The 24833-nt window shown below is 55.7% G+C and overlaps 10 protein-coding genes across 10 annotated transcripts; 5 read left to right on the forward strand and 5 right to left on the reverse strand.

The window, feature by feature from the left end:
* Positions 1-62: 62 nt before the first annotated feature.
* Positions 63-1124, reverse strand: P153DRAFT_353005 (alpha/beta-hydrolase; the record flags this gene model as incomplete). Its single annotated transcript, XM_033666412.1, has 1 exon — positions 63-1124. The coding sequence occupies one exon, from the start codon at positions 1122-1124 to the stop codon at positions 63-65; it is 1062 nt and encodes a 353-aa protein (XP_033528135.1).
* A 509-nt stretch (positions 1125-1633) lies between these two features.
* Positions 1634-7920, forward strand: P153DRAFT_98048 (phospholipase D1). The gene is made up of 2 exons (XM_033673533.1): positions 1634-7558; positions 7615-7920. The coding sequence occupies exons 1-2, from the start codon at positions 1911-1913 to the stop codon at positions 7619-7621; spliced, it is 5655 nt and encodes a 1884-aa protein (XP_033528136.1). The 5' UTR covers positions 1634-1910; the 3' UTR covers positions 7622-7920.
* Positions 7644-8089, forward strand: P153DRAFT_98042 (uncharacterized protein). The gene has a single exon (XM_033673532.1). It carries the CDS (start codon positions 7728-7730, stop codon positions 7956-7958), a length of 231 nt encoding a protein of 76 aa, XP_033528137.1. The 5' UTR covers positions 7644-7727; the 3' UTR covers positions 7959-8089.
* Positions 8090-8797: 708 nt separating this feature from the next.
* P153DRAFT_427681 (FTHFS-domain-containing protein) lies at positions 8798-13749 on the reverse strand (the record flags this gene model as incomplete). The annotated part of the gene is made up of 5 exons (XM_033672676.1): positions 13529-13749; positions 12953-13481; positions 12157-12907; positions 11552-11875; positions 8798-11496 (listed from the first exon to the last, which is right to left on the reverse strand). Exons 1-5 carry the CDS (start codon positions 13666-13668, stop codon positions 8798-8800), a joined length of 4443 nt encoding a protein of 1480 aa, XP_033528138.1. The 5' UTR covers positions 13669-13749.
* Positions 13750-14759: 1010 nt separating this feature from the next.
* P153DRAFT_362824 (eukaryotic translation initiation factor-like protein 3 subunit) lies at positions 14760-16007 on the forward strand. The gene is made up of 4 exons (XM_033667224.1): positions 14760-14883; positions 14937-15407; positions 15457-15524; positions 15580-16007. Exons 1-4 carry the CDS (start codon positions 14772-14774, stop codon positions 15943-15945), a joined length of 1017 nt encoding a protein of 338 aa, XP_033528139.1. The 5' UTR covers positions 14760-14771; the 3' UTR covers positions 15946-16007.
* A 403-nt stretch (positions 16008-16410) lies between these two features.
* On the forward strand, positions 16411-17606 carry P153DRAFT_419640 (phosphoglycerate mutase-like protein; the record flags this gene model as incomplete). Its single annotated transcript, XM_033672200.1, has 3 exons — positions 16411-16573; positions 16660-16875; positions 16971-17606. Exons 1-3 carry the CDS (start codon positions 16451-16453, stop codon positions 17604-17606), a joined length of 975 nt encoding a protein of 324 aa, XP_033528140.1. The 5' UTR covers positions 16411-16450.
* A 124-nt stretch (positions 17607-17730) lies between these two features.
* On the reverse strand, positions 17731-18846 carry P153DRAFT_98093 (MBF1-domain-containing protein). The gene is made up of 3 exons (XM_033673535.1): positions 18649-18846; positions 18336-18591; positions 17731-18272 (listed from the first exon to the last, which is right to left on the reverse strand). Exons 2-3 carry the CDS (start codon positions 18495-18497, stop codon positions 17955-17957), a joined length of 480 nt encoding a protein of 159 aa, XP_033528141.1. The 5' UTR covers positions 18498-18591; positions 18649-18846; the 3' UTR covers positions 17731-17954.
* Position 18847: 1 nt separating this feature from the next.
* Positions 18848-19272, forward strand: P153DRAFT_98064 (uncharacterized protein). The gene has a single exon (XM_033673534.1). The coding sequence runs from the start codon at positions 18915-18917 to the stop codon at positions 19140-19142; it is 228 nt and encodes a 75-aa protein (XP_033528142.1). The 5' UTR covers positions 18848-18914; the 3' UTR covers positions 19143-19272.
* On the reverse strand, positions 18972-21790 carry P153DRAFT_362826 (glycoside hydrolase family 37 protein). Its single transcript, XM_033667225.1, has 5 exons — positions 21534-21790; positions 21413-21482; positions 21239-21360; positions 19445-21189; positions 18972-19391 (listed from the first exon to the last, which is right to left on the reverse strand). Exons 1-5 carry the CDS (start codon positions 21654-21656, stop codon positions 19262-19264), a joined length of 2190 nt encoding a protein of 729 aa, XP_033528143.1. The 5' UTR covers positions 21657-21790; the 3' UTR covers positions 18972-19261.
* Positions 21791-22764: 974 nt separating this feature from the next.
* On the reverse strand, positions 22765-23391 carry P153DRAFT_380939 (uncharacterized protein; the record flags this gene model as incomplete). Its single annotated transcript, XM_033669988.1, has 2 exons — positions 22765-23241; positions 23296-23391. 2 exons carry the CDS (start codon positions 23389-23391, stop codon positions 22765-22767), a joined length of 573 nt encoding a protein of 190 aa, XP_033528144.1.
* Positions 23392-24833: the final 1442 nt, after the last annotated feature.

Below are 24833 nucleotides of genomic sequence, written 5' to 3' on the forward strand. Positions count from 1 at the left end.
ATGTTTATATTCCACACCCCGTATACGTCCATCCACATAAATCCGCCCAATAAACCTTACAATCAGATCTTACTCACCACCCCCCTCTCCTTCTCATTCCCACCATCTTTAGCTAACACCCCACAAATCCACTCCGCGGCCTTATCCGCCATCTGCTTCGGAAACGCATGCCCCACGCCCTCAAACAGCACATCCTCAAGCTTGACATCCAGCCCAGGATCATCCCTCAGCACCCCTTTCAACACGTTGAGAAACGGCTCGCCCGCGGAATACGGCACCAGTTTATCCACCTTCCCGCTCAGATTAAGGATCTGCTTGCCGGCCAGCCGCTCACGGACGAGGATACTGAAGCGATCCCGTGCCGCCTTCTCGAGGGGCGGGTCCGGAGTTGTGGGGGAGAAGTAGTTCGGCAGCAGGAGGCCAGCGGGGTCGAATTGCGCGACTGCGGATTGCAGGGCGGGGGGGAAGTCCGCTGAGCCGAGAAAGGCGGCGCCAGGGGGGGAAGTAGCAGCGTGAGATTCGCGTTTCGACAGGCGCGCGCGGTGGGTCATCAGGCGGGTGTAGTCTGGACAGCCGATGCCGACTACGCCAGCGGTGATGCGGGGGTCGGCGAGCAGGCAGTGCCAGACTGCGTGGCCGCCGAGGGAGATGCCCAGGGCGAGGTGTTGGGTTATGCGCGGGCTGGTCGGGGTAGTTAGGATGTAGGATTCTATGTAGTCGAGCAGGTGGGAGGTGTCTGTTGCGGTGCCGTGGTAGCAGCTGAACATGTCTTGGGCGTGGCGCGGGTTGCCTTCGCGCCAGGCTTGGTTGTGTAGGGCGTCGACTTGGCGTGAGCCGTGGTTGCGCTGGTCGAAGGCGATGGCGATTAGGCCTTTGTGGGTGGAGGTGGGTTTGTTGGAGGTGTTCCAGGTGGAGATTATTTGGCTGGCTATTGGCGCCATTGTTTCGCGGGTTTGGAGGCGGGGGTGGAGCAGCCAGAGGCAGGCGATTTGGGAGGCCGAGGAGGGGACTTCGCTCAGGCCGTGGACGGTGACGAGGATGCCGGCGATTGTGTGGGTTTGGGAGGAGACGGCGGGGGAGGAGGGCGAGTGGGTGCCGTGGAGGGGGTTTGTCGTTGCTGCCATGGCTGGGAGTTGTCAATTTGCGGTGGGAAGTGTGTTAGTGAGGATTGTCAGTGGAGATGTTCGTCTGATGTCGCTTTGGATGGCTATGGATGTGGATGTGAAGTGAGGAAGTGGAGGGGCGCTGGACCGAGGCTGTATGTGGGGCCTGCATGCAGCTCGAGAAACGGCTTCACGGAACGCGATCATGACGCGACGACGTCTGCAGCGATATACGTAACACCTGGAACTCTGCCATGCGAGCGGCGTTGGTGGATTCTAATTGGATGGTGGTTGGGTTAGAGTCGTTTGAGCAAGAAAAGTAGCGATTGCTTCTGTAGTAGAACACGATCCATTTGTGCAAGGCGGACCATTCATGGACAGCATATGTAGACGGCATACCGGTGCAATCCATGGAAGTTGTGTCCATGTCCAGGAGAGGATGCATCAGCAAGGCGGAAATAGGGCAGGGACACGGATACGCTAACGTCCCGATGCGCTGGAAGTGCACGCGCTACCAACACGGAGATTACTGCCATGACCACGGCCTCGACAAAAGCCATATCTCTACCGACGCTGCGCTGCTGTGCTGAATGTGCTGACTGGACCTCATCCGCAGCTTTCCGCATCTCCACCATCACTGTGAAGAGCAGTGCGTCGCCAGCACGTTCCCCAGCACGCACCATGGCCGTATAACACTTAGGGGACCGGGAAGCACCTTTCTCTGCCCAGCTCGACACACCGTCTCGAGTCCTGCACTCCCTCTTGCACTCCCTCCTGCACACGCCCTTGCACACCACTCCCGCTGCCATGGCCGACGCCCCCGAGTCCGGTCTCCCGCCCACGGCGCAGGCCCCTCGCTCCACATCCCCTGCGCCTGCAAGTGGCAGACAGCCCGCCCGCAGTCTGCTGTCGTCGCTGCGCCTAGGACACAGTCCCAGCCCCAGCGCCAACGAGACCGAGGCCCTGCACCTGCCCTCGCCGTCCAACGGCGCCCCCCGCATCATGCGCTCTGCCCCGACGGGCTCGCCGCTATCCCTTAAGGAGCCCGCCGAGTTCCCCTTCAACGCCCCCGTCTCGACGTCCAATGGGGCAATCGAGAATGTCGAGGCCGTCGACCACGCCATGCGGCCGCCCAAGCCCACCTCGCACGCCTCCAATGGCTCCACGAGCACCTACTACCCGCCCTTTGCGCCCGTGCCCATACCCGTTGACCCTGCGCCGGCAGCCGACTCGCTCGACATGCCCCGAGAACGCAAGAGCGTGCAGTTCGCTCGCTCGACGACATACAACTTCGAGCCGCCCGCCACAGCCTCCCGCCAGCAGTCGTGGGAGACAGAGGACGGCAAGGGCAAGGGCAGGGAGCAGGACAGGCAGGCCGTGTCGCTCATGGGGAAGCTGAGAGCCCTGGCATCCCCAACCCCGAGCCACAGCAGAACCCACAGCGCCTTTGGCGGCTCCGTGCCAGGGGACTCCCCACACGGCCCCCTTTCTCCCGCCATCGAGCGCGACGAGCTCTTCTTCCCCAGCAGCGGCGGTCACGATAGCGAGGCCGATGCAGATGCCGAGTCAAGCGCCGGCGAGGGAGCCTCGCGTCCGGCAAGACGGAGAAAGAAGAGCAGTCGGCGCTGGTTTGACGGCGAGGACGAGGGCATACAGACGGCTCCAACAACCCCCAAGCAGTCCGGCGGCTACTTCGCCCGCGACTCGCCCAACCTCACACCCACTTCCACCAGCATGAACCGCCCGACCTTCTTCCGCCGCGGCACCATGACCGATATTCCCGAGAATGAACGCCAGGGCTACTCCGAAGACGAGGGCCGCTCCCGCATCGCCAAAGAAAGCGCATGGTCGCGTGGACTGCACAGTGCACGAGGCCTCTCCTACGGCGGCCTGCGAAGACACGACCCCAACGCCGAAGACCGACCAGGCCACCTGCGTAGAGGCACTGACGGCACGCAGCCCTCGCCATGGCGCATGCGCAGTGACCGCACATCGAGTCTGAGTGCGCAGAAGTGGAAGTCCATCAAGAACGGCCTCAAGCTTTTGGGCAACCGCGCAAAAGCAGAGCGACAGGTGGATCATGCCAAATCTGCTGAACTCATGGCCGAGCTCCTGGCTGGAGCGCCTGCTGCCCTGTTCTTAGCCAGCATGTTTCAGCGCGACGAAAGCGGCCACAAGCGCATTCCTGTCCTCTTGGAGCAGCTCAAAGTCACTATCACAGACGCTGAGCAGGTAAAGCATCAAGAAGGCGACCGACATACGCCCCTGCGTGTGGAGTTGGAGTACGGGAGCGGACTGACTCGGATGAAGTGGGTCGTCCATCGTACTGTGGTCGATTTTGCCAATTTGCACGCCAAGTTCAAACTCCAAGAAAAGCAGGACCTCTTTCGACGGAGCACCCCTGTACGGCCCAAGCAGATGAAAGAGAAGGGTAAAGAAGGCGCTGACGACGTCGAAGAGAGGGAGGATCCGCGAGCGAAGATTCCCCGTTTTCCCAGAAGCGCCTTGCCCTACCTTCGAGGTCTCCGAGGTTACGGCATCTTGGATGAGGAAGACGAAGAGGAAGAGGAAGACGCTGCTGCTGGAGGCCATGGCAGTGGGCCTGATGGCAACGCGAGCGCCGTTGAGCGTCCCGGCCGAGCCAAACGTAACAAATCGTCGTTTCTGCTCGGCGGTCGCCAACCAAGCATAGGTAATCCAGCAGATGGAGGCGTCATCGGCCAACTGGCAGCGAGACAGGGCAGTTTTGCGGGAGCCGTAGGCCAACCCATGCAAACCAGGCAGACCCATCACGATCGACAGCGCAAAAAGCTGGAATACTACCTCAAGAAACTCATTGCCTACTTGATCTTCCGTCCAGACAGCAATCGTCTGTGCAAGTTCTTGGAGTTGTCTGCACTTGGAGTGCGACTGGCAGCTGAAGGGGGCTACCATGGGAAGGAGGGGCCTATGATGATCAAGTCCTCGAAAGGAGTCGATGCTCGGAAGAGGTGGACCCCATCGTCTATGCAGAACCGGCACGCACCCAAGTGGTTTCTCGTTCGACACAGCTACATTGTTTGCGTTGATTCTCCCGAGGAGATGAACGTATATGATGTGTTCCTCGTCGATGCAGACTTCAATATCGAGTCCAAGTTCGGCAAACTGGGAGACAAGCGAACCAGGAACATCGCAAGCGAAGCCAAGGGCTCCGTGACAGGCCACCACCAACTCAAGCTCCTCAATTCGGAGAGGAAGATGAAGTTGCTGGCCAGGAACGAGAAGATGCTGCTGCAGTTTGAGGCGTCGATCAACTTCATGTCTGAGAACACGTTGTGGTCGCAGCGTCAGCGCTTCGACAGCTTCGCGCCTGTACGCAAGAAGATCTATGCGCAGTGGCTGGTTGACGGACGAGACTACATGTGGAATGTCTCGCGCGCGATCAGCATGGCAAAGGACGTCATCTATATTCACGACTGGTGGCTTAGTCCGGAGCTGTATTTGCGGCGCCCAGCTGCCATCAGCCAGAAATGGAGGCTCGACAGACTGCTCCAACGTAAAGCGCAGGAAGGCGTCAAGATTTTCGTCATCATGTATCGAAACATCGGTGCTGCCATTCCTATTGACTCCGAGTACTCCAAATTCTCACTGCTCGACCTCCACCCCAATGTCTTCGTTCAGCGCTCTCCAAATCAAATCCGCCAAAACACATTCTTCTGGTCGCATCACGAGAAGATCTGCGTGATAGATCACACCATCGCCTTTTGTGGCGGTGTCGACTTGTGCTTTGGCCGATGGGATACACCACAGCACGCCGTTGTGGATGACAAGCTGACTGGTTTCGAACTCGACAACGGGCCGAGGGATGCCGACCACTGCCAGCTCTGGCCTGGTAAAGACTACTCGAACCCCCGAGTTCAGGACTTCTACAGCTTGGACAAACCTTATGAGGAGATGTACGATCGCAGCAAAGTCCCCAGAATGCCATGGCACGATATCGGAATGCAGATTGTCGGCCAGCCCGCGCGAGATCTGACTCGTCATTTCGTTCAGCGATGGAACTACTTGCTCCGCCAACGCAAACCTACCCGCCCCACGCCGTTCCTTCTCCCACCGCCAGACTTCAATCCGGCTGATATTGAGGCCCTCGGTCTGGACGGAACTTGCGAGGTGCAGATCCTCCGTTCTGCATGCGCTTGGTCTATTGGCACGCCCAACAAGGTCGAGCACAGCATCATGAACGCGTACGTCCAGATGATCGCCACGTCCGAGCACTTTGTGTACATTGAGAATCAATTCTACATCAGTAGCAGTGAAGTCCTCGGCACGAAGATTGAGAACAAAATCAACGACGCTATCGTCGATCGCATTAAGCGCGCTCACGCCAACGATGAAGACTGGAGAGCATGCATCGTCTTACCCCTGATGCCTGGATACCAAAACACGGTCGACGAACAGGAAGGCAGCAGTGTCCGCCTGATTATGACATGTCAGTACCACAGTATCTGCCGTGGAGAGACGTCCATTTTTGGACGCCTGCGAGCGGTAGGTATCGAGCCGGAGGACTACATCCAGTTCTACGCTTTGAGGTCGTGGGGCGAGATAGGTCCTAAGAAGATGCTGGTCACAGAACAACTCTACATCCACGCCAAAATCATGGTCGTCGATGACCGAGTCGCAATCATTGGCTCGGCCAACATCAACGAACGTTCTTTGCTAGGATCGCGAGATTCCGAGATTGCTGCAATCATTCGAGACACTGAAGTGCTTGATTCTTTCATGGGCGGCCAGCCATACAAGGTCGGCAAGTTCCCTCATACCCTCCGCGTGCGTCTCATGCGCGAGCACTTGGGTATTGATGTTGATGGTATCTCGGAAGAAGAATGGATGAGCCAGATGTCTGACGCCGATAGCGCCGGCTTCCAAACTGAATCATCAGGACCGTCTTCTCCAACTGGCGATCGAGTTACGGAGCAGAAGTTGGCAGAGAATAGCCATCGTCTGCAAGATGAAATACTGGCTCGATCTGAGGGCATGCACAGCTTTAACCATGACTTCGACTGGGCGCAAGATCAAAACCCTAATTTGAAGAACACGAAGAAGCCATCGACAGACACCCGTGTGACAAATCAGCCAGCCCATGCGCAGGACCTTCGAGGGGAGGGCCCAGATCACATGCTTGAAGTCGAAGCCAATCGTCCAAGTATATCTCGGGGCCGCGACTCATACGTCGACCCTCAAGGCCACGAAAAGCTGGTGGTTGACGTCGCGCCGGAAGGTCTGCATGCACCAAAACGCGCCTCAACCGTGAAATCTCGCCGCCGCAGCGGAACGACTGGCACTAGGACCAGCGCTCACAGCAGTCTCCCCGAAGGCAACCCGACTCTCCCTCCAGCTCGTATCCCTCGCATGGACACGACAAAACTAGGCTTGACACAGCTCAGCCAGCTCCCCGCCCTGCCTGTTTCCGACGACACAGATATCGGCGGCCCGCCTCTCCAGCGCACCTTTAGCCAGGGTTCGGCAAGCACCATCAACCCCCTCCTCGCCGACATGCGCCGCCCCACCGTCACAGACGACTGCATGCGCGACCCGCTCAACGACTCCTTCTACCTCGACATCTGGCACCAGGTCGCCGAGAACAACACCAAACTCTTCCGCCACACCTTCCGCTGCATGCCCGATAATGAAGTCCGCACATGGAAGGAGTACCAGGAGTACGCAGCCTTTTCCGAGCGCTTCGCCAAATCCCAAGGCGATGACAAGAGCACGCAACACAGATCGCAGGACGCACCCGGTAGGACAGGGCCGCCCGGAACGGGCAAGGGCTTCTCCGCCGCCGCCGGCAACGTCGGCAAGCAATTCGAAGCCTTTGGCGAGAAGTTCAGCGAGAAGCTAGGTCACAGCCCAGACGGGAATAACCACCACTCGAAGATCGGCGGCGTGGAGCAATGGGCTAAGGATCAGGAGAAACAGGTCCAGGACCATAATAATGCTCATCCTAACCTGAAGCTAGACACACACACGACGTCGACGAGCAATGAGCGCTTATCCCCCCGCCCGGCGGACGACAGTATAGTCTCACCTATGAACCCCGACGTTCAGGGACGCACATATACCTTCCCCGCTCCACCGCCTATTCCTAACGACTCACCCCCTGCGTCCGCAAACAACACCGCCCGCCCCCGCCAAGTCACCATCTCAGAACCCCTATCCGGACACCCCAACAGTAATAACACAGCGGGAGTCAACCGCTCAAACACAAAACGCTCCCGCCGCCGCGCAACAACGAAATCCTCAACCCGCGCTTTCAACGCTACGGACGCGGATTCTCTGCTGGATAAAGAAGACGCAAGGAGTCTGATGGGGCTGGTGCAGGGCCATTTGGTGGTTTGGCCGTATGATTGGTTGGAGACGGAGGAGAGGGGCGGGGGGTGGCTGTATAATGTTGATCAGATTGCGCCGTTGGAGATTTAGTGAGTTTTTTTTCAGTTTTTTTATGTGGGGGGGGTGAAAGCTAATGTGTGGACAGTAATTGAGCTCTTGATCGAGGTGGATGGATTGTTGGTGGGCTGCTTGTCTTTTTGCGAGGGGGTTGGATGGGTTGGGTTAGATTGCGTGAGGAAGTAAGTAAGTGTAGATGAGATGTGGTGTGCATGGAGTGGGTGTATTCGCATTGTTTGTACCATGGGCATGGCGTGGCGTGGCATGGATTGGTGTTTGCATTTTCGCGGTTACATTCTTCGTTTCCTTCTTCTCCCTAGATTAATGCACCGAGCCATTTTTTTCGTCGTCGCGTTCTTTGTTTCTTGCACTCTTTTCCTTCCTACCCACTCTACTATTCATCTGGTTCGATCTGTAAGTCCTCTTTATTGATCATCGCGTAATTCACAAACAGCCACGGCATACCATAGTGTAGTTCGGGTACTTTTTCCTTGTACCTACCCTATTACCTGCTCGTCATCTTACTTACCCTTTGATCTGGTTTTTTCGCCGCTGAGTACGGACTTGCACAAGGATGTGGATATAGATATGAACATGAATAGTGTGGTATGCACTAGGATCTTCACTAGCAAAATATGCTGTAGCATAGATACTGCGGTACTTGATCTGATGTTAAGAAACCAAGTCTTCTCTCTATTTTGTGTTCTGATGAATGTAGATGCGACGTAAACATAGCAGTCTTGCCCTCCAAGGACGTAGAACAGCGCTAAAGGCAGGACTCCGAGATGCGTCGCTTTTTGCTTTCCGTAGATGGGGGGTGGGGGGACTTGTCGTTTACGAGGCAAATGGTGGTGAGACTGGCTTGCATTGAACCAACCAACCAACTAACCAACTAAGCCAAGTCAAGTGACAAGTCAACTACCCAGTGGAGTGAAGCATTATAGCTAGAAAACAGACAAGCTTGACCATCACTCATAAGTCGGTGCGCGTTCCTTTGCACCTCCGTCTCTATGCATTCACTGCAATGTAATGTATTCCCATCCATGATCTTCAAGTTGATAAGAAGACCATAACCGTACCGTACCGTACCAAACCATACCGTCTAGTTGAATACGACAACCCCACACCAAGCCATGCTAAATCATGTCAAGTCAAGTCATGTTGAACAACCCCATCCCATCCCATCCCATGCCATAAAAAAGAAACGCCAGATCTACGCCCTCCCCCCTTCCCCCCCCTTCAACCCCCCTCCCTCCACACCAAGTCTCCCCCTAAAACATCCCCGCAATCTCCCCACTCTCCACATCAACCTCAATATTCAAATACCCCGGCGCCGTCGGCAGTCCCGGAATAGTCTGTATATCCGCCGCAAGCGCATACAAATACCCGGCACCAGCCGCCATCCTAACATCCCTTATCGGAACCGTGAACCCCTCCGGCGCGCCCTTAAGCGCCGCATCATGCGAAAGCGAGTACTGCGTCTTCGCCACACAGATAGGTAAATTGCCCAAACCCTGCTTAACATACATATCCACCTTCTTCTGCGCGAGGTCCGAGAACGTCACGGCTTCGGCGCCGTACATTTGCTTGGCGATGATATCCATGCGCTCCTGTACCGTATTGTCAAGGTCGTACAGCAGTTTGAAGTCCGGTTTCGGCTTTGCAGAGGCGGCGATGATACCCTTAGCGAGGTCGATAGCGCCCTTTCCGCCCTCGGCGAAGTGGTTAGCGGGTATAGCGTCCTCTGCGCCCGCAGCGATAGCTTCGTCGCGAATAACGTCGATTTCCGCCTGAGTATCTGTCGCGAAGCGGTTTATAGCCACGACGACAGGGACGCCATACGCCCTTGCATTTTCAATATGTTTCTTCATATTCACGCAGCCAGCGCGCAGGAGCTCGATATTCTCCGTGCGGTAGACTTCCTGGAGTTGGGCGCCTGGTTTGATTTCCGGGCCGCCGCCGTGGACTTTGAGGGCGCGGACTGTGGCGACGATGACGACTGTGTCGGGGACGAGGCCCGAGGAGCGGCATTTGATGTTGAAGAAGCGCTCGCCGCCCATGGTGAAGTCGAAGCCGGCTTCTGTGACGACGAAACCCGTTTTCTCATCATGGTCCTCGTCGGGTTCTGTGCCTGCGAGCTTGAGGGCGAGCTTGTCGGCGAGGACGGATGAGGCGCCGATGCTGATGTTTGCAAAGGGACCGGCGTGCACGAAGACGGGTGTGCCTTCTAGTGTCTGCATCATGTTTGGCTTGATGGCGTCGACGAGGAGAGCGGTCAGAGCGCCGCCCGCGCCGATGTCGTCGCAGGTGACGGGGTCGCCGGCGCGGGAGCTGGCAATGACCATGCGGCCGAGGCGCTCTCGCATATCTGCAAGGTCGTTGCTGAGGGCGAGGATGGCCATGCACTCGCTGGCAACTGAGATGTCGAATCCGGTCTCACGCGTGTGGCCCTTTTCTGTCGCTGCCTGGCCGATGGTGATGTGTCGCAGATGCCTGTCGTTGACGTCGAGAACGCGTCGCCACGTGATCGTGTCAGGGTCAATGTCCAGTCGGGCAAACCTCCTGATCTCGTCCTCGGTCAAGTCGTCGGGGTTCGTCTTGTCGATGCCGAGCTTCTTGAGACGGCGGAACATGACAGGGGCAAACTCGCGTCCGCTCTTCTTAGCCGGCACCAGGCGCTTGTACAGCGGGCCGTCCTTTTGTGTGTTCTCGTGGAACATGCGCGTCTCGATGGCAGCGGCGAGCAAGTTGTTGGCGGCGGTGATGGCGTGGATGTCGCCCGTGAGATGGAGGTTGAACTGGTCCATGGGGATGACCTGGCTGTAGCCTCCACCGGCCGCGCCACCCTTAATGCCAAAGGTCGGCCCCATGCTGGGCTGTCGCACGTTGGCAAAGCAGATCTTGCCGAGATGTGCGCCCAACGCCTGGGCGACACCAATCGTGGTCGTCGACTTGCCCTCGCCGAGCGGGGTGGGCGTGATGCCGGCGATGAGGACGTAGCGTCCATTGCGGCGGTAGTCGAGGCGCTTCAGCAGAGACAGGTCGACCTTGGCCTTGGTCGCGCCGTACGGCTCCAGCTCGGACGGCAGGATACCGACCTCCCTGGCGACGGTGGTGATCTGCTTGGGGTGCTGCTTGCGCGAGATGACGTGGTCGGCGGGGATGGGGTCCTCGAGCTTGAGCGGGATGGGCGAGATCTTGCGCTTCTTCTCGCGGTCAAACGTGGCGTCGGCCGAGTCGACGAGGTTCTGCAGCAGCATAGCAATCGTCATGGGCCCCACGCCGCCGGGGACGGGCGTGATGTGGGACGCGATCTCAACGGCCGAGTCGTAGTCGACGTCGCCCACCAGGCGCTGGCCGCTCTTCTTGGTGTCGTCGGGGATGAAGTTGGTGCCCACGTCGATGACGACGGCGCCGGGCTTGAGCCAGTCGCCCTTGACGAACTGCGCCTTGCCGATGGCGGCGACGACGATATCCGCCTGCCGGACGACGTCGGGCAGGTTGGCAGTGCGCGAGTGGCACACGGTCACGGTCGCGTCGGCGTTCTTCAGCAGGTAGCTGACGGGGCTGCCCACAATGTCGCTGCGGCCCAGCACGACGGCGTTCTTGCCGCTGATGTCGACGCCCGCCTCCTGCAGCAGCACCATGACGCCCTTGGGGGTGCACGGCGTGAACAGCGGCTTGCCCCCGCGCTTGGCCAGCTCGCCGATGCTCTGGATGCCGAAGCCATCGACGTCCTTCTCGTCGGCGACGGCCGACGTGACGGTGTGCTCGGAGATGTGCTTGGGCAGCGGCAGCTGGACCAGGATGCCGTGCACGGCGGGGTCGTTGTTGTACTCGTCGATCTGGTACAGCAGGTCGCTCTCGCTGATGTCCTCGGGCAGGTGGACGAGCTCGCAGTCGATGTTGGCCTCCTCAGCCGCCTTGAGCTTCATGCGCACATACGTCGACGAATCCGACCGGTCACCGACTGCCTCTCATCAGCCTGCCATAATCTATATAAGTACTCGCCGCGCTCTACTCACTCTGCACAATCTTCAAGTTCGGCCTGTACCGCGCATTCACCTCCTGCCTCTTCTTGATCTGCGCCCCCAGCCGCTCGCGGATGCCCTTGGCAATGGCCGTCCCATCAATCTTGGTGGCCGTCATACTGATCCGCGTGCTGCAAAACGTCCTGCTGCCACTGGCCGACGGAGACGTGTACAACAGAGTATACAAGTGGCGGGGTGCTCGCGCGAGAATCTGCCTGGGCGGGGTAGCTGTAGCGAGAGTAAAAACGCGTCCGCTCATCGGCATCCTCAGTCTCATATCATCCAAAGCAGTTATCAAGTCCAGCTGCCAATTCTGCCCTAGTGAGAAGGGAGCAATGCGTTTGGATTTGGCGACAATTTACATGTTACAATGACTCAACCTGCGCGGATCCATTGTCCCTTGTTGGCACAGAGCCATTTTTTCTTCGGTCCGTATCTCGCGTACGGCGCATTACGTAGTCAGTGCTGAATTTTGGACGCTTGGAAAAAAGTAAACTCCACGGGGAAAGGAAGTTGATGGGAAATGTTATCCCATGTTTGTATCTATCCTCGATGTGTTTGTCATTGTGAACCATCTTGACCAAAACACCCTCATTCACCATTGCCATCGTCAGTCATGCACTTGTCCATCAGGATCCCATACATGACAAACATGTCCTCTGCATGCGCCTTCAACCCTTCTTTGTGATCTGCATGGCAGTACCGAGCAAATTTGTCCGGGTGCCAGACGTTGCGTTCTTCCTTCAACCATCCATACGAATACTCGCCCGAGCCCATCAACAAATTCTGCAAGTCGTGGAGGCAGATTCCAAGCAGGCTGTCTTGTTTGAGCAGCTTGCACTCATCCTTGACACAGGTGTTCATGTATTCCTTCAAACACGGAAAGCTCCGCAGTTGGCCAGGAACCAGGAACTTCTGCATGTCCTGCGCAAACCGGGAGTAGATTGCTTTCGCGTCTGCTTTGGGCTCCTCATCGCCAAAGGAGAGCCAGGACCGGTGAACCCATCCCTTGAGACCTTTCCTGTCCTGAGCCATGAACCAATCCCGCCCCATGTCCTCCAATATTTTGACCCTTTCGTTCTTCCTCAGCTCCAGCTCCCTTGCATCTCTCGGGTGTGGACGTCCAGTCTTCTTGCTGATAGCCCAACAATAGTGACTTGGCTGATCCGGTTCTTGAGCTACATGCTCGAGCCGATCATCTGGTGGCAAAGGTTGACGGCTTGATGGCAAGCTAGAGTACGTGGAGTCGTGGTCAAGACGGATGGTGAAGGGCACTTCCTTGCCTTTCTGCTGCTGCTTCAGAAACGCAAAAGCTTCTCCACTGGCGGCATGAGAATTGATAGCGACATACTGTCATGTGTTAGATGTTGTTTCGCGGAAGGTCTATAAGCTTACCGCCAGGTTAGACAGATTTGGTGAGCGCGAGGGACTGTCATTTTGCCAAAGTCCATACCACGCTTGGCGCATAACCTCTGAGCAGTATTTCCAGACGTGCTGGTTTCCGTTCTTGAGGTAGAATGAGCCACTGCCATGCCATGCGACATTTCTATGACTGTGCTTGCTGAAAGAGCCCTTGGTAATTGTGTCGAAGTCCTTGTACATGGAGCTAAACTTAATCAACTGCGACTTGAGGGACTTTGGGATGTTGAGGCATGCCCAGGTCGTCCCACTCCAAACGACGAAAGATTCGTGGGCGCCTAGCTGAACATGTAGAGACGACATGAGTTGGGGAGACTCGCCGATTTGCTCGATAAACTCGTGTAGCGCTTTCGGAATCGCAGGCCCAGTGCGACAGGTGCGGGTACCGTCGCTCATCTCGTACGAGAAGAACCACGAATCTAGCTCGCTGCCAAAAGATGCCCAGATAATCTTCTTGACGTGACCGGCAGATACATCCGACAGGACTCTCGAAGGTAGATAGGTGCTATAACACAATCAGCCGGTACTCGATCTGGAAAGAAACTGACTTACGCGGAATAACCATTTGGCGTAGCAAAGAACTGTCGTCCATCCGGACCAAAAGCTAGAACATACTCATCAGCACTGAGGTTCTCGAGTCGATTGAGCACCGTTGGGATATCGATTGCGTCGGGCGGTTCAATAGGGGCCATGGTCGTTGCCCTCCAGTCCGCTGCCGTTCAGGGAAAAGATAGTTTGCTGCGGAGCTACTTGTTGCTGTTGACAGGTCAAGGTAAGCTTTGATGTCGAAGGTCGCGTGTTATCGCATGAAGTAGAGCAAGCGCGTTTGCGCCAAGCCACGCTGCACAACATCGCACTTGCCCACACTGACAGAAGTACTGGTTTAATGAACTTCAGTATCGTCGTATACACAGCAGGATATATGTCGCCATGGTAGGCATCTTGGGAACAGGCTACTTTTTAAAGAACGGCAAGAGTTTTGGTTCACTTGAGCAAAGAGCAAGCGTGCTCTGTAGCTGGACTGGCGATATATTGGCAGATGCCCACTCTTTCTCATGCTCCCTCAGTCTACACAACGCCAGATACATCGCGTTAGGCGAGGTAGAAAGTAGCTCGTGTATGAAGAACTTGGATGCCTCATTGAACCTGAGATGACAGCAGCGCAGTGTGACGGAAGTGCTGAGTCACCGGCATGAGTACGAGAGCGAGTTTGTGACTGGGTTGGGAAGTGGCGTGACGAAACAACAACAACTTCAATTGGATGAAGGCTACGCTATGTTCATCATGGCTGCACATGGAGCTTGTATATGAAAGAAGAAGAAGAAGAAGATAAAGGCTGAAAACAGACTCTCAAGGACTAAAACGAGGGGACAACCGTGGACGGGAATTGAGAGAAGAGGCAAGTGCTGGAAAATACACCAACATAGAACCTACCGGTGAATCTTGCTCTTACTTAAGCTTTCTACTAGTATCATAGACCTGAGAATATGTGCAGGTTCGTAGGGGTGTCAAACTCATGACTATCTTATGAATTGCCAAGGTCCATGCCCTGGTTTCAACAACCGCAAGAAGATATGATTCATAAACTGTGATGCTCCATCCTCACCGGAAGCAGACTTGGCCCGGCCCGTCGTGTGTGGTGGACTGTTGGAGTCATGAAGGAGAGGAGAGGTCGTCGTAGTTCGGCAGGCGCTAGCGCACATTGGATATCGAAAACAGTGAGCCAAAATTTAGACAAGGCGCCTCCCCACCACCTCGACCCCGCCCACGCATCCCTCCAATACCAACCGTCAACATGAGGCCGATTCTTCTCTCGGGTCACGAGCGTGCGCTCACGCAGGTCAAATTCAACCCCGACGGCGACATCATCTTCTCCGTGTCCAAGGACCATGTTGTGTGCGCGTGGTGTCAGTAGTCGTCCGGGCAAGCGAGACGAGGGCACGATGCTGACGCGATGCAGACTCGCACAACGGCGAGCGATTCGGAACCTACCACGGCCACCAGGGCGCCCTCTGGACCGTCGACGTCAACCCCACCACGGAACTGCTTGCGACGGGCGGCGCAGACAACACGCTGCGCCTGTGGGAGGTCAAGACGGGCAAGCTGCTGAAGACTTGGGAGTTCGCCACGTCCATCAAGCGCTGCGAGTTCTCGCCCGACGGCAAGCAGCTTCTCGGCGTCACGGAGAAGCGCTCCGGCCACCTCTCCACCATCGTCGTCTACCCCATCAACCCAGACCCAGAGGCCGAGCAGACGGATGAGCACTCGCTGAGGATAGTGTGCGACGAGAGCAAGGCGACCGTGGCGGGCTTCAGCTACCTGGCCAAGTACATCGTCTCGGGGCACGAGGACGGTTCCATCACACAGTGGGATGCCAAGACCGGAGAGCTGCTCCAGAGCAACTACGACGCGCACGATGCGGATATGCAGGGTATGCAGGACATGGCAGAGGAAGCGACTGCAATGCTGACATGCCGCAGTGACCGATCTCCAGTGGTCGCCAGACCGAACATACTTCATCACCGCCTCCAAAGACAAGACCGCCAAGGTGCGTTCACCATACACAAGCTGCCCTCCAAACAAAGTATCTAACCAGCCCCCAGCTCATCGACGTCGAAGACCTCTCCGTCCTCAAATCCTACATTGCCGACACACCCCTCAACAGCGCCGCAATCACCCCTGTAAAAGACTACGTCATCCTCGGTGGTGGTCAAGCCGCCATGGACGTTACCACCACATCTGCCCGCCAGGGTAAATTCGAAGCCCGTTTTTACCACAAGATCTTTATGGAGGAGATTGGCCGTGTGCGCGGCCACTTTGGTCCCCTCAACTACGTCGCCGTACACCCACAAGGCACCGCCTACTGCAGCGGTGGTGAGGACGGATACGTGCGCGTACACCACTTCGACAAGCCGTACTTTGACTTCCTGTACGAGGTTGAGCGCGAGGCCAAGTCGGCGAACTTGTAATGTAGGCGTTATGAGAGATGATGGCTGGGAGGATGCATGCATGCAATGGCGTTCCGGCAGTTGGGTCTTAGAAAGCCCCGGGGTAGGCTCTTCAAAAAGTTATGATAGAGCCACGTACAGATGACATGTATCTGAATGCAATGTCCTCGATGATCAAATCATTTCAAGCGAGCTGTTGTGAATACCAAATTATGAAGAACACACGATTTACTAAACTACCTCGTTCACTCGCGCTTTCGTCCATGATCCGCTTCTACCTATCTGATTGGATCTGCATCCGTCTAGCGCAGCCCATATCTCAACCACACCTCTCCCTCACAGCTCCAACAGCAGCACATGACAAAAGAATGCACAATCATATCTGCACGTAATGCACCACAGCTGCACCAGTCCCATGTACCTACATCCCGTCCCCGTCCCGTCCCACCCCCACTAACACATCACACCCAGTCCCATCTTCCTCCTCTCCACGCTCTTAGTCCTATTCTTCTACCTCAGCACGAACATGAGCACCCCAGATGAACCCCGCGTCCCGGCCGAGGCCCCCGCGTTTCACTTCGAGTACAGCGTGCTGAAGGGCTTTTTCATGCAATCTGAGGACTCGACGGATGATAGCGGGTTTGACTTTGTATGTGTTCCTCTTGGGTGCACGTGTTGATCATAACAAGACGTGAATGGATGAATGGATGAATGCAAACAACTAACCACATACAGAAAACACAAAACTTCGGCCTCATAAACCGCAGTTACGACACAGACAGCAAAGCAGAAAACGAACAAGAAAACCCATGGCCGCGCTTCGAGCGCTACACACGCCACATCAACGCCGCGGCACAAGACGGCGAAAGCATAAAAGTGCTCTTCCTCGGCCGCCACGGACAAGGCTGGCATAACGTCGCGGAGGCAAAATACGGGACGAAGGCGTGGGATGTACATCACCCCCCCCCCTCTCCCCCCCCCCCCCCCCCCCCCCCCCCCCCCCCCCCCCCCCCCCCCCCCCCCCCCCCCCACTAACCCCCCAGCAGTGCTACTACTCCACGCTCCCCGGCCTCTCCAACCTCGTCTGGGCCGACGCACACCTCACCCCCCTCGGCGCCCAACAAGCCCTCGCCGCGCACACACTCTGGAAAACCCAGCTCCCCCTCGGCCTCCCACCCCCAGAAACGCACTACGTCAGCCCCCTAACCCGGACGCTGCAAACCGCTGACCTGACATTTACTAACCTGCCCCTCTCCATCCCTTACACACCAGTGGTGAAAGAACTCCTCCGCGAAGCCCTAGGAATACACACCTGCGACCAGCGCAGCACGCGGTCGCAGATCGCGGGCGCGTTCCCACACGCCGTGTTCGAGCCCGGGTTCGCGGAGGAGGATATGTTGTGGCGGGCTGATTACAGGGAGCCGGTGAGTGCGCGGCGGTACCGGGTTGCGCGGTTGCTGGACGATGTGTTTGCGAGTGATGGGGGTGTGTTTTTGAGTCTGACTGCGCATTCGGGCGCGATTGCGAGTCTGCTTGAGGTCTTGGGGCATCGGGGGTTTGCGCTCGAGACGGGGGGTGTGATTCCGGTGTTGGTTAGGGGGAGGAGGGTGGAGGGGGAGAGGGGGGTGCCGCCGTGGGAACCGAGTGATTCGGGGCCTTTGTGTGATGGGCCGCCTGAGTGAGGTAGGTGGGAGGGAGGTGTTTGGGGGACTGGGACATGTGGATTTGTCACTAGGCAGGAGGGGACAATATGTTGTCGTCAGTCGTGGATTTTTTCTTTTTCTAGCATCTATGGGTGCTCAAGCAATTGCCTGAACCATTCCAGTCATTGTGCAGAATAGCAGGCTGAGAAAGACATTGAGTCGGCACTCTGCGCCTACCCTTTTGGTTGTCGTTCCTCCGTGATAGCCATCAAACGCCCGCTAGTCCAAATGATAAGATCGTGTCCATTTCCTATCGAAGCGAGTAGAAGCCTCCAAACACACCTCCCACAGTCATGGCCTGCGGTTAGTCATTTCGAGTCCACCAGCTCAGTTCTTCTTCGGGAACTTGGGCTGCCCCATCTTGTCGCCCCGCAGGATAACGTTGAGTACGCGCTCCATGTTGCCCAACAGCTTCTGATCCGGCGTGGCTGTCCCGCGCTCGAAATCGGCAATGATTGTGGGAGTAGAGTTGCACTTGGTGGCCAAATCCTTCTGCGTCATAGTCGTGCCCTTGTCGTTCTTGGCTTCCGAGCGGGCTTTGGATATGGCCTGGCCGACGACAGTGCCGACAGTCTTGGGCTTGACGATGTCGTCGGAGCGGTCGACCTTGGTAAGGCGCTGGCCTTCTGCGGAACCGCTTCCACCCTGGGTCTGTCAGCAAGACGAACGAGGAATGTGGGCGAATCTAGGTAGCTGGAGTGGACTTACAGCGTTGGACGAGGCAAACTTCTTTTCTGTTGCAATGACAGCTCCGCTGCGCTGGGCGGCGTTCAGGGCGCTCTTGCCCTTGACGACTGTCTCGCGGGGAGCTGCGGCACCGCCACGGGTGCGGCTGCCGATCTTGGTAACGGAGTTCCAGTCCTCAGACATGTTGATGTATATGTGGTGGGAAGGCTGAGCGGTGTGTGTCGTGTGTCGAGGCGGGGTGTTGCGCTTCTTATGTGAATTTGGTGCTGCGTTTGCGCTACGCCGATTTGTCAGTAGGTGAGAGTGGAAGGCAGGAGATGGTGGTTGAGCGTACAGTGAGGTCAGGAATGTCTCTTGATCAATCGTTAGCTGGTATGGATACTTTTGAATAAAGAGGCAGCCACGATGATGACCGATCGGTGGCGATTTCGCGCTAGAGCTGTTTAGTGTGCGCGACTCTCGAACATTCCATCATCACCCAAAGCTCCGCCCTTCAGCCGCCCTTCAGACCTATTTTTGTTTTGGAAGCACAGCATTGATCATGTGTCGAAACTGGTCAATGAGTCCAAGCGTTGGGTAGAGAGATCTAAATATCACCGGATGGTAATTGCTTTTGACGCCTCCGCGTGTCGCGCATCACGTCCAGGCATACGAAGGATGAAACCGTATGCATATCAATATTCTTCATTATTCATAGGTCAACTGTTCATCACAATATTCCTAAACCGTACCACACGGCACCATCCGTTCAGCCCTCATCAACACAAACCAACCCCGTACAACTCATCGGAAAGGTACTCCATGTGCCCCTTTCCCGTGCACCACTGAAGGGATCCCAAAAGCAACGCCCCAACGGCCATGCGAGCGTCTAACACAGTCTAGCATCAATATACACGGCAAGTCATGAAGTCGTAAACGCAAACGCAAACCAAGAGAGATGTATGTGCTCATGCCATGTCTAATGCGTCCATGGCCTTCTGGTATGTGTTCCAGTCGGTCAAAGCACCGAGCGCACGACGTTGGTGGGCGCTGAGGAGCGTGAGTCCATAGATATAACTCGCGTTAACCCATCCGAAGCTGCGATCAGTTAGCATACGCACGTTTGATATAAATAGGGGAAGATCATGTACCCTTCGCGGGGAACGCCCTTGAAGTCGCTGCCCTGATTACCGTACTCGGCTTCAACCTTGTGAGGATCGATCTCTCTTGTGACATCGTACTTTTCAACGACAACACCATTGAAATCAACAAAGGCCTTGGTGACCATGTGTAGCCATCGAAACGCCAGTCGCTGAGCCTCAGTATCATACCCGTACCGCTGGAAACCGACCCAGGCCAGAATTTGCTGTGGTGCCCATCCAAAAGGATAGTCCCACTGCCGATTAGGACGCTCGAGGTTGACGTGGCCGCGAGATTTCTCCGTTCCAGACACAAGGCCGCCAAAGACCTCGAGCTTGGGCAGGGCTTTTTCCACGAGAATTTGGGCCTGCCGAGGTGTCGCAAGACCAGACCACATTGGCCAAAAGGTTGTTGCGCTCTCATAGCCAGTGCGTGCTTTCTGGACGGTGTTATAGTCGAAATACATACCGGCTTCCTCGTCCCAGAGGTACTTGTCAACATTGGTACGTCGCAATCTTGCACGACGCTCCCAGATAGCCGAAGTTTCGACCTGGCCGGGCTTCATCTTACCAGTGCAGAAATCGGCAGGGATCTCGAGTCTATCTCCAAAGTGGTTGCGGATGCAGCGACCGATGTCGACTTCGTATTTGTAAAGAAGTGCATTGATGTCAACAACAGCGAGATCGGCAGCAACGTTCTCGAGGCGGTAGGAAGTGTCATGGCCAGATTCACGTACAGCGCGATCGTGTCGGAAATAGTCGTCCAGCGTAGGTTCGTGCACCTCTCCGCTGTTGTACGCTTCGACAAACTCGTCAAATGACATCCCATGCTGCTTAGCATAAGGTGTCAAGACAACTGTGAAATGAGACGCTTCTGTCTCGGGAGGTACGCCTAGACCACCTGGCGAATACTTGGAAAGACCAGTTGTTGCGTCGTACCGGGGCGGGCTCATCCACACCGAGTAGTATTCCTTGATAGCGGCAAGGATGGCTTGGCGTAGAAACTCCAAAGCACCATCCTCGTGCTTGATCCGTTCGTAGACACGCAACGCCATGTCAGTGAGAAAGGGTGGTTGAGAACGGCACAAGTAGTATGTCCGATTCGCGTTGAGGATCTTGTTATAGTGTTTGATGCAGAAACAGAAGTGAATGACCATGGATTTGACCAGATCCACGCGATCGTTTACCAGCAAGCCGAGCGACTCCATGTAGCTGTCCCAGCCGTAGAGCTCATTGAAACGGCCGCCGGGAACGACAAAAGGCAGCCCTCGCAGGTCCTTCTTCTTGGTGACAGGGTCGATATGTTCCTCCATCGCGATTGCGAGGAGGCCAGGCGCCTTGTTCAAGTCGCGCACATATGCATCATTGTCACAATCCTTGGCCAGCCACTGGACGTCCAGACGCATCTCTGGATGCTCGTTGGCAATGCGAGTGTAGTAGTCATACTGGTCCTGAACACCATGCGGAATGTATATACGGGGACGCGGGTCGTCTGTCCAGTCTTTCGGATCGCGTCCGACCTTCTCGATATTCGAGCCGTCGATACGGCGAGTGAGTCCGTCCCAGAACGAGTACTGAATCAGTCGAGAGAGGCGGTTGACGGGGTTCTCGTTCAGACGCGCTTCGTCAAGGACAATAGTCTTGCGGCCATAATCTTGGGCGAGGGTGAGCTCTTGGAGCAGGTTCGAGAGCATGTAGTTGCCTCGGACATCAAACTTGTTGTATGCATTCGAACCGAGGGTGCCGAGTGAGATGACCTGCTCCAAATTAGCCACAAGGTTGCTCGATCTCCATATCGACACGCACCTTGGGACCCTTATCGTCGATTGTGATCTGACAGTTGCCGTCCGAGTCCTCGCGGGAGAGGAGCGTCTTGAGTGTAGCCTCGACTTGGATCAGGAAGCGGCGCGGCTGCACGGAAGCCTCGTCTGGTGTTGTCAGTACATGTGCAATTGTCAGCGTGGTGCAGCAGGCACGTACCATGGCTGATGCGACGCCCTTGGGACACGCCCTCGGTCGGAAGAGCATTGCGGGCAGTATTCTCTACGTTCTACCCTCTGTCAGCTCATTGTTTGCCAACTGTGGTTTGGGAGACACGCACAGCTGAGTAGGTCCTTGCTCTGACATGGTTCCGCGAGTGGCTGGCGCCGTAGTAGACATGCGGTGCAGCGTATGGGTCGAGGTTGGTGGAGGTGCGACGGGGCTTCGAAGATTGCGAGCTCATGCTACGGGGGATGGCGGGCTGAGACAGCTCTTGAGTGATGCTGGGCAGGTGTTATACTGGGACGTGGTTGGTGTTGAAAACGTGGTTGTTATGGCGTGCGTAACTAGTACAGAGATTAGTCGTATGCTCGAGGGCCCGCTGCTTGTTGAGGGTGGGGCTCACACTTTATGTAGGGGCAGAGCAAAAGGATTGGAGATGATGAATGCTATTTGTAGCTAGGAACTAGGAGACGTGGGGGTATGAAACTGCGGTGTAGAGATGCAGATGAAGGCGACCAGGTCACGATAGTAGACGTGTTGTTGGTGACAGGTGCACTTGCTTCCGCAGCAGCACAGCGGGCGACAACCGTGCCGTATTCAATACAGGTCGTGAAGATCCCGGCGGTCACGATTGCTGGAGCAGCAAGTGCGATCGTCGGCGAGCTTCAGACGCGACGATTGCTCTCATGCCGCTTTGTTCGCTCGCTTCAGCTATCGTCGTGACCCCCTGCTACACGCGCCCGTTCAGAGCTCCAGTCACTACGTCATTCACCGGTATCTGCGATCATAGAACTTCCACACGCTTCGTCGACCTTCAATGGATGTTTGCGCCAATTTTTGCATCTCTCCCGCTGCCCCTGGATTCCCGAACAAGAGGCTGCGTGTCGTGACTGGCTCGTCTGCGAGTCCGAGGTCAGCAGGCACATCGTGCAGTCAGCCTCCACGCTTGGCAATCCCACGAGATCATGACCTCTACCCGGCATACCATCTCAGCTGACGAGGTGGAAGTGTTTTGAACTGACTAAAATTGGGCGGGCACGTGGGTAGCACTTGCTTGTGCAGGATCACCAATGGGGAAGGAGGCCTGTGATGTGTCATTGCGACATGCATTCTGAATATTCTTTTCCGGAGAACTTTGATTTGAAGCTTGTACTAATATTACACACTATGAGGATATAATTGGGTAAATCGTGACGCACGAGGCTGCTCGTGGATGGTATGTATTCATGACAAAGAAGACTGCACCGTTATGCCCATTGACACCGAGAGAAAATTCAAGACCCCAACACCATCGCTAAAAAATAGAATCGTCATAATGCCAACCATCGTTGTCAACTTCAATGCACACCTTACATTGGCGACTTGTTCGACTTGTTACGCCTCTTCTTTCCGAGGCTTTTCCAACTCCATTTCCTTTCGCTCTTTCCTTCTTGAGCACCGATTGGGCTTAGTGTGACGGAGTCTGGTCTTGGCCTCCCGATGCTGCTACCCGATCTTGTCGAGCCGGTTTCGATACTGCCAGTCTCGATGGAGGACATTTCTGAGGCTAGCTCTCGGAGCTCGAGTGTCTCGACGTCCAGGTAGTACAGCTGGCGTTGAGAGGCAGTCGGTGTTGGTCTCCACGACTCTTGCATTGCAAGGAAACCCGATGCGAAGCACCCGCCATATATCTTCAACGCTTCCAAGGATGCAGCTCTCCGTAATTCAATGTTGTGCCTTCGTGTGTCCAGATCTCCATCCTCAGATCCTTCAAAGTCGTCGTCGTCGAGTTGATGATATGGTTCCCATGTTTGGTCTGTTCCAATTGAATATGTTCGAGCCTTGTTCTGTCGTTGATGGTTAGTCTGGATCATGTAACCGAATCTGCAAATGTCACGTACCTGGAAATGTGTTGTGTGTAGCTGGAGGTTTTGTTCCGTCAAGCGGTTTGGTGTGGATTGGTTGTTCATTGTCTCGATGGTGGTGTGGTGATACATTGTTTGTCTTCGAACTTGGTTCGATTGTCTGACTTCAACTATTTGGTGTAGGGAGAAAGAGGCGATGATTGTGTGTTTGATTGTAGGTCTTGGTGGTGATGTCGAGGCTGTGATGAGTGGAGAGTATTGAGACACCGACGCAGGACTCATATATATACAAGCTAAGCTGATGCCAACTCAGCCATCGTGCAGCCTGCTTTCTCGAGAACCCACATCTTGGCGTTACCCGCGTCCACATTCCAGGATGGCATTCGCAATAGGCGCCAGAAACACAATCATGCGCTACGATCCTTGCTGCATTGCAGCCTAGCTAAAGCGAAGCGGGTCGACTGTTCCTGGACTACTGAGCGCATATGCCGCCTCTTCGCCGATCTTAGGGCGCTGGGATCGGTGGCTAGCTGTAGTAAAGCTCTGGAATATGCAAAGCGGTAAGCCTATCAGAGGACTCGATCAGCTCAATGATTTTAAGTTCAGCCACAGTACAGACCACCCAGCGAGACGTGGTCGGCCTCGCCGATATTCGTACGGACGCCTTAGCCGGACCTGTTGGTACCAAGTTATGCGGACGCCTTATCCGAACCCTCCTCTGGAGTTTCTGTGCACTCAACATGTCTGGTGCACCCAACATGTCTGAACGGTCAAGCGTCAGCATCCGAGGCACTGATCCTGCTTGATCTTGCGTAAAACATCAGCTCAGAGCGATGATACCCAGCTGAATACCTCCTCATGTACAGAGCATTTGGAATTTTAGGCCGTAGGATCCACAGCCTTGTTCACTGCGACGCATATAGTCACGATGCTCGCAGGGGGCCGTTACACGTCGACTTGTGCACGGCCGGTAAGCAATCGATGACTGACCCGTCAATTCCTGATGAGATCACCCACTTCTGGCAGGCTTGTGGAAAAAGCATCAAGCTAGCCCCAAACGGCATATAGTGCGGACGACGTGATGAGTGAACGATTGATTGAAGATCGTGTGCCTTGTCGCCTTTGCCAAGGAACATGTTCCTGCATATGCGGCCTTTCCTCTTTCGAACGAGACAAAGAAACAATGCAAATCTGTCTCTTTGGCGAGTGTGCGAAACACTCTACTATGTACATACATTAGTTTCTCCACAATGTTCTTTGTCTCTCCTTACCGTCAACCATATTTTACTTACAGCTCCTCATCTTACGTGCGACGCCCCACGCAACGCTTAACGTTCGCTGTGGCCGTCTCACGCCACACCCTGGGGATTACTTGACAACTCAGCTCGTCTTAGCCTGCAGCCCCTGCATGTCCAATCAGAACTTTTGCTTGTTCGGTCGGCCTTTCGTGGACCCGAGTGCCCAGGGTCGGGACGATTAGCGTTGCCGTAGGTAGCTACCGATGCTGCAGGATCGATTTGCTGAACCGTTCCTTTGTAGTGAGGGGTTCATGGGATTGAGGGTGGCGGCGTATT

Source organism: Dothidotthia symphoricarpi (genome assembly GCF_010015815.1).
Source record: "Dothidotthia symphoricarpi CBS 119687 unplaced genomic scaffold P153scaffold_2, whole genome shotgun sequence".
NCBI classification, from domain to species: Eukaryota; Fungi; Ascomycota; class Dothideomycetes; order Pleosporales; family Dothidotthiaceae; genus Dothidotthia; species Dothidotthia symphoricarpi.

Coding starts and splice junctions, on each gene's coding strand:
- P153DRAFT_98048 (XM_033673533.1), top strand. CDS start 1,911: ATGGCCGACGCCCCCGAGTCCGGTCTCCCGCCCACGGCGCAGGCCCCT.
- P153DRAFT_98042 (XM_033673532.1), top strand. CDS start 7,728: ATGTGGTGTGCATGGAGTGGGTGTATTCGCATTGTTTGTACCATGGGC.
- P153DRAFT_362824 (XM_033667224.1), top strand. CDS start 14,772: ATGAGGCCGATTCTTCTCTCGGGTCACGAGCGTGCGCTCACGCAGGTC. Junction 14,884..14,936: donor CCATGTTGTGTGCGCGTGGT/GTCAGTAGTCGT, acceptor GACGCGATGCAG/ACTCGCACAACGGCGAGCGA. Junction 15,408..15,456: donor GCACGATGCGGATATGCAGG/GTATGCAGGACA, acceptor GACATGCCGCAG/TGACCGATCTCCAGTGGTCG.
- P153DRAFT_98093 (XM_033673535.1), bottom strand. CDS start 18,497: ATGTCTGAGGACTGGAACTCCGTTACCAAGATCGGCAGCCGCACCCGT. Junction 18,273..18,335: donor AGTTTGCCTCGTCCAACGCT/GTAAGTCCACTC, acceptor TGACAGACCCAG/GGTGGAAGCGGTTCCGCAGA.
- P153DRAFT_98064 (XM_033673534.1), top strand. CDS start 18,915: ATGGTAATTGCTTTTGACGCCTCCGCGTGTCGCGCATCACGTCCAGGC.
- P153DRAFT_362826 (XM_033667225.1), bottom strand. CDS start 21,656: ATGAGCTCGCAATCTTCGAAGCCCCGTCGCACCTCCACCAACCTCGAC. Junction 21,483..21,533: donor GAGCAAGGACCTACTCAGCT/GTGCGTGTCTCC, acceptor GACAGAGGGTAG/AACGTAGAGAATACTGCCCG. Junction 19,392..19,444: donor AAGGGCGTTCCCCGCGAAGG/GTACATGATCTT, acceptor AACTGATCGCAG/CTTCGGATGGGTTAACGCGA.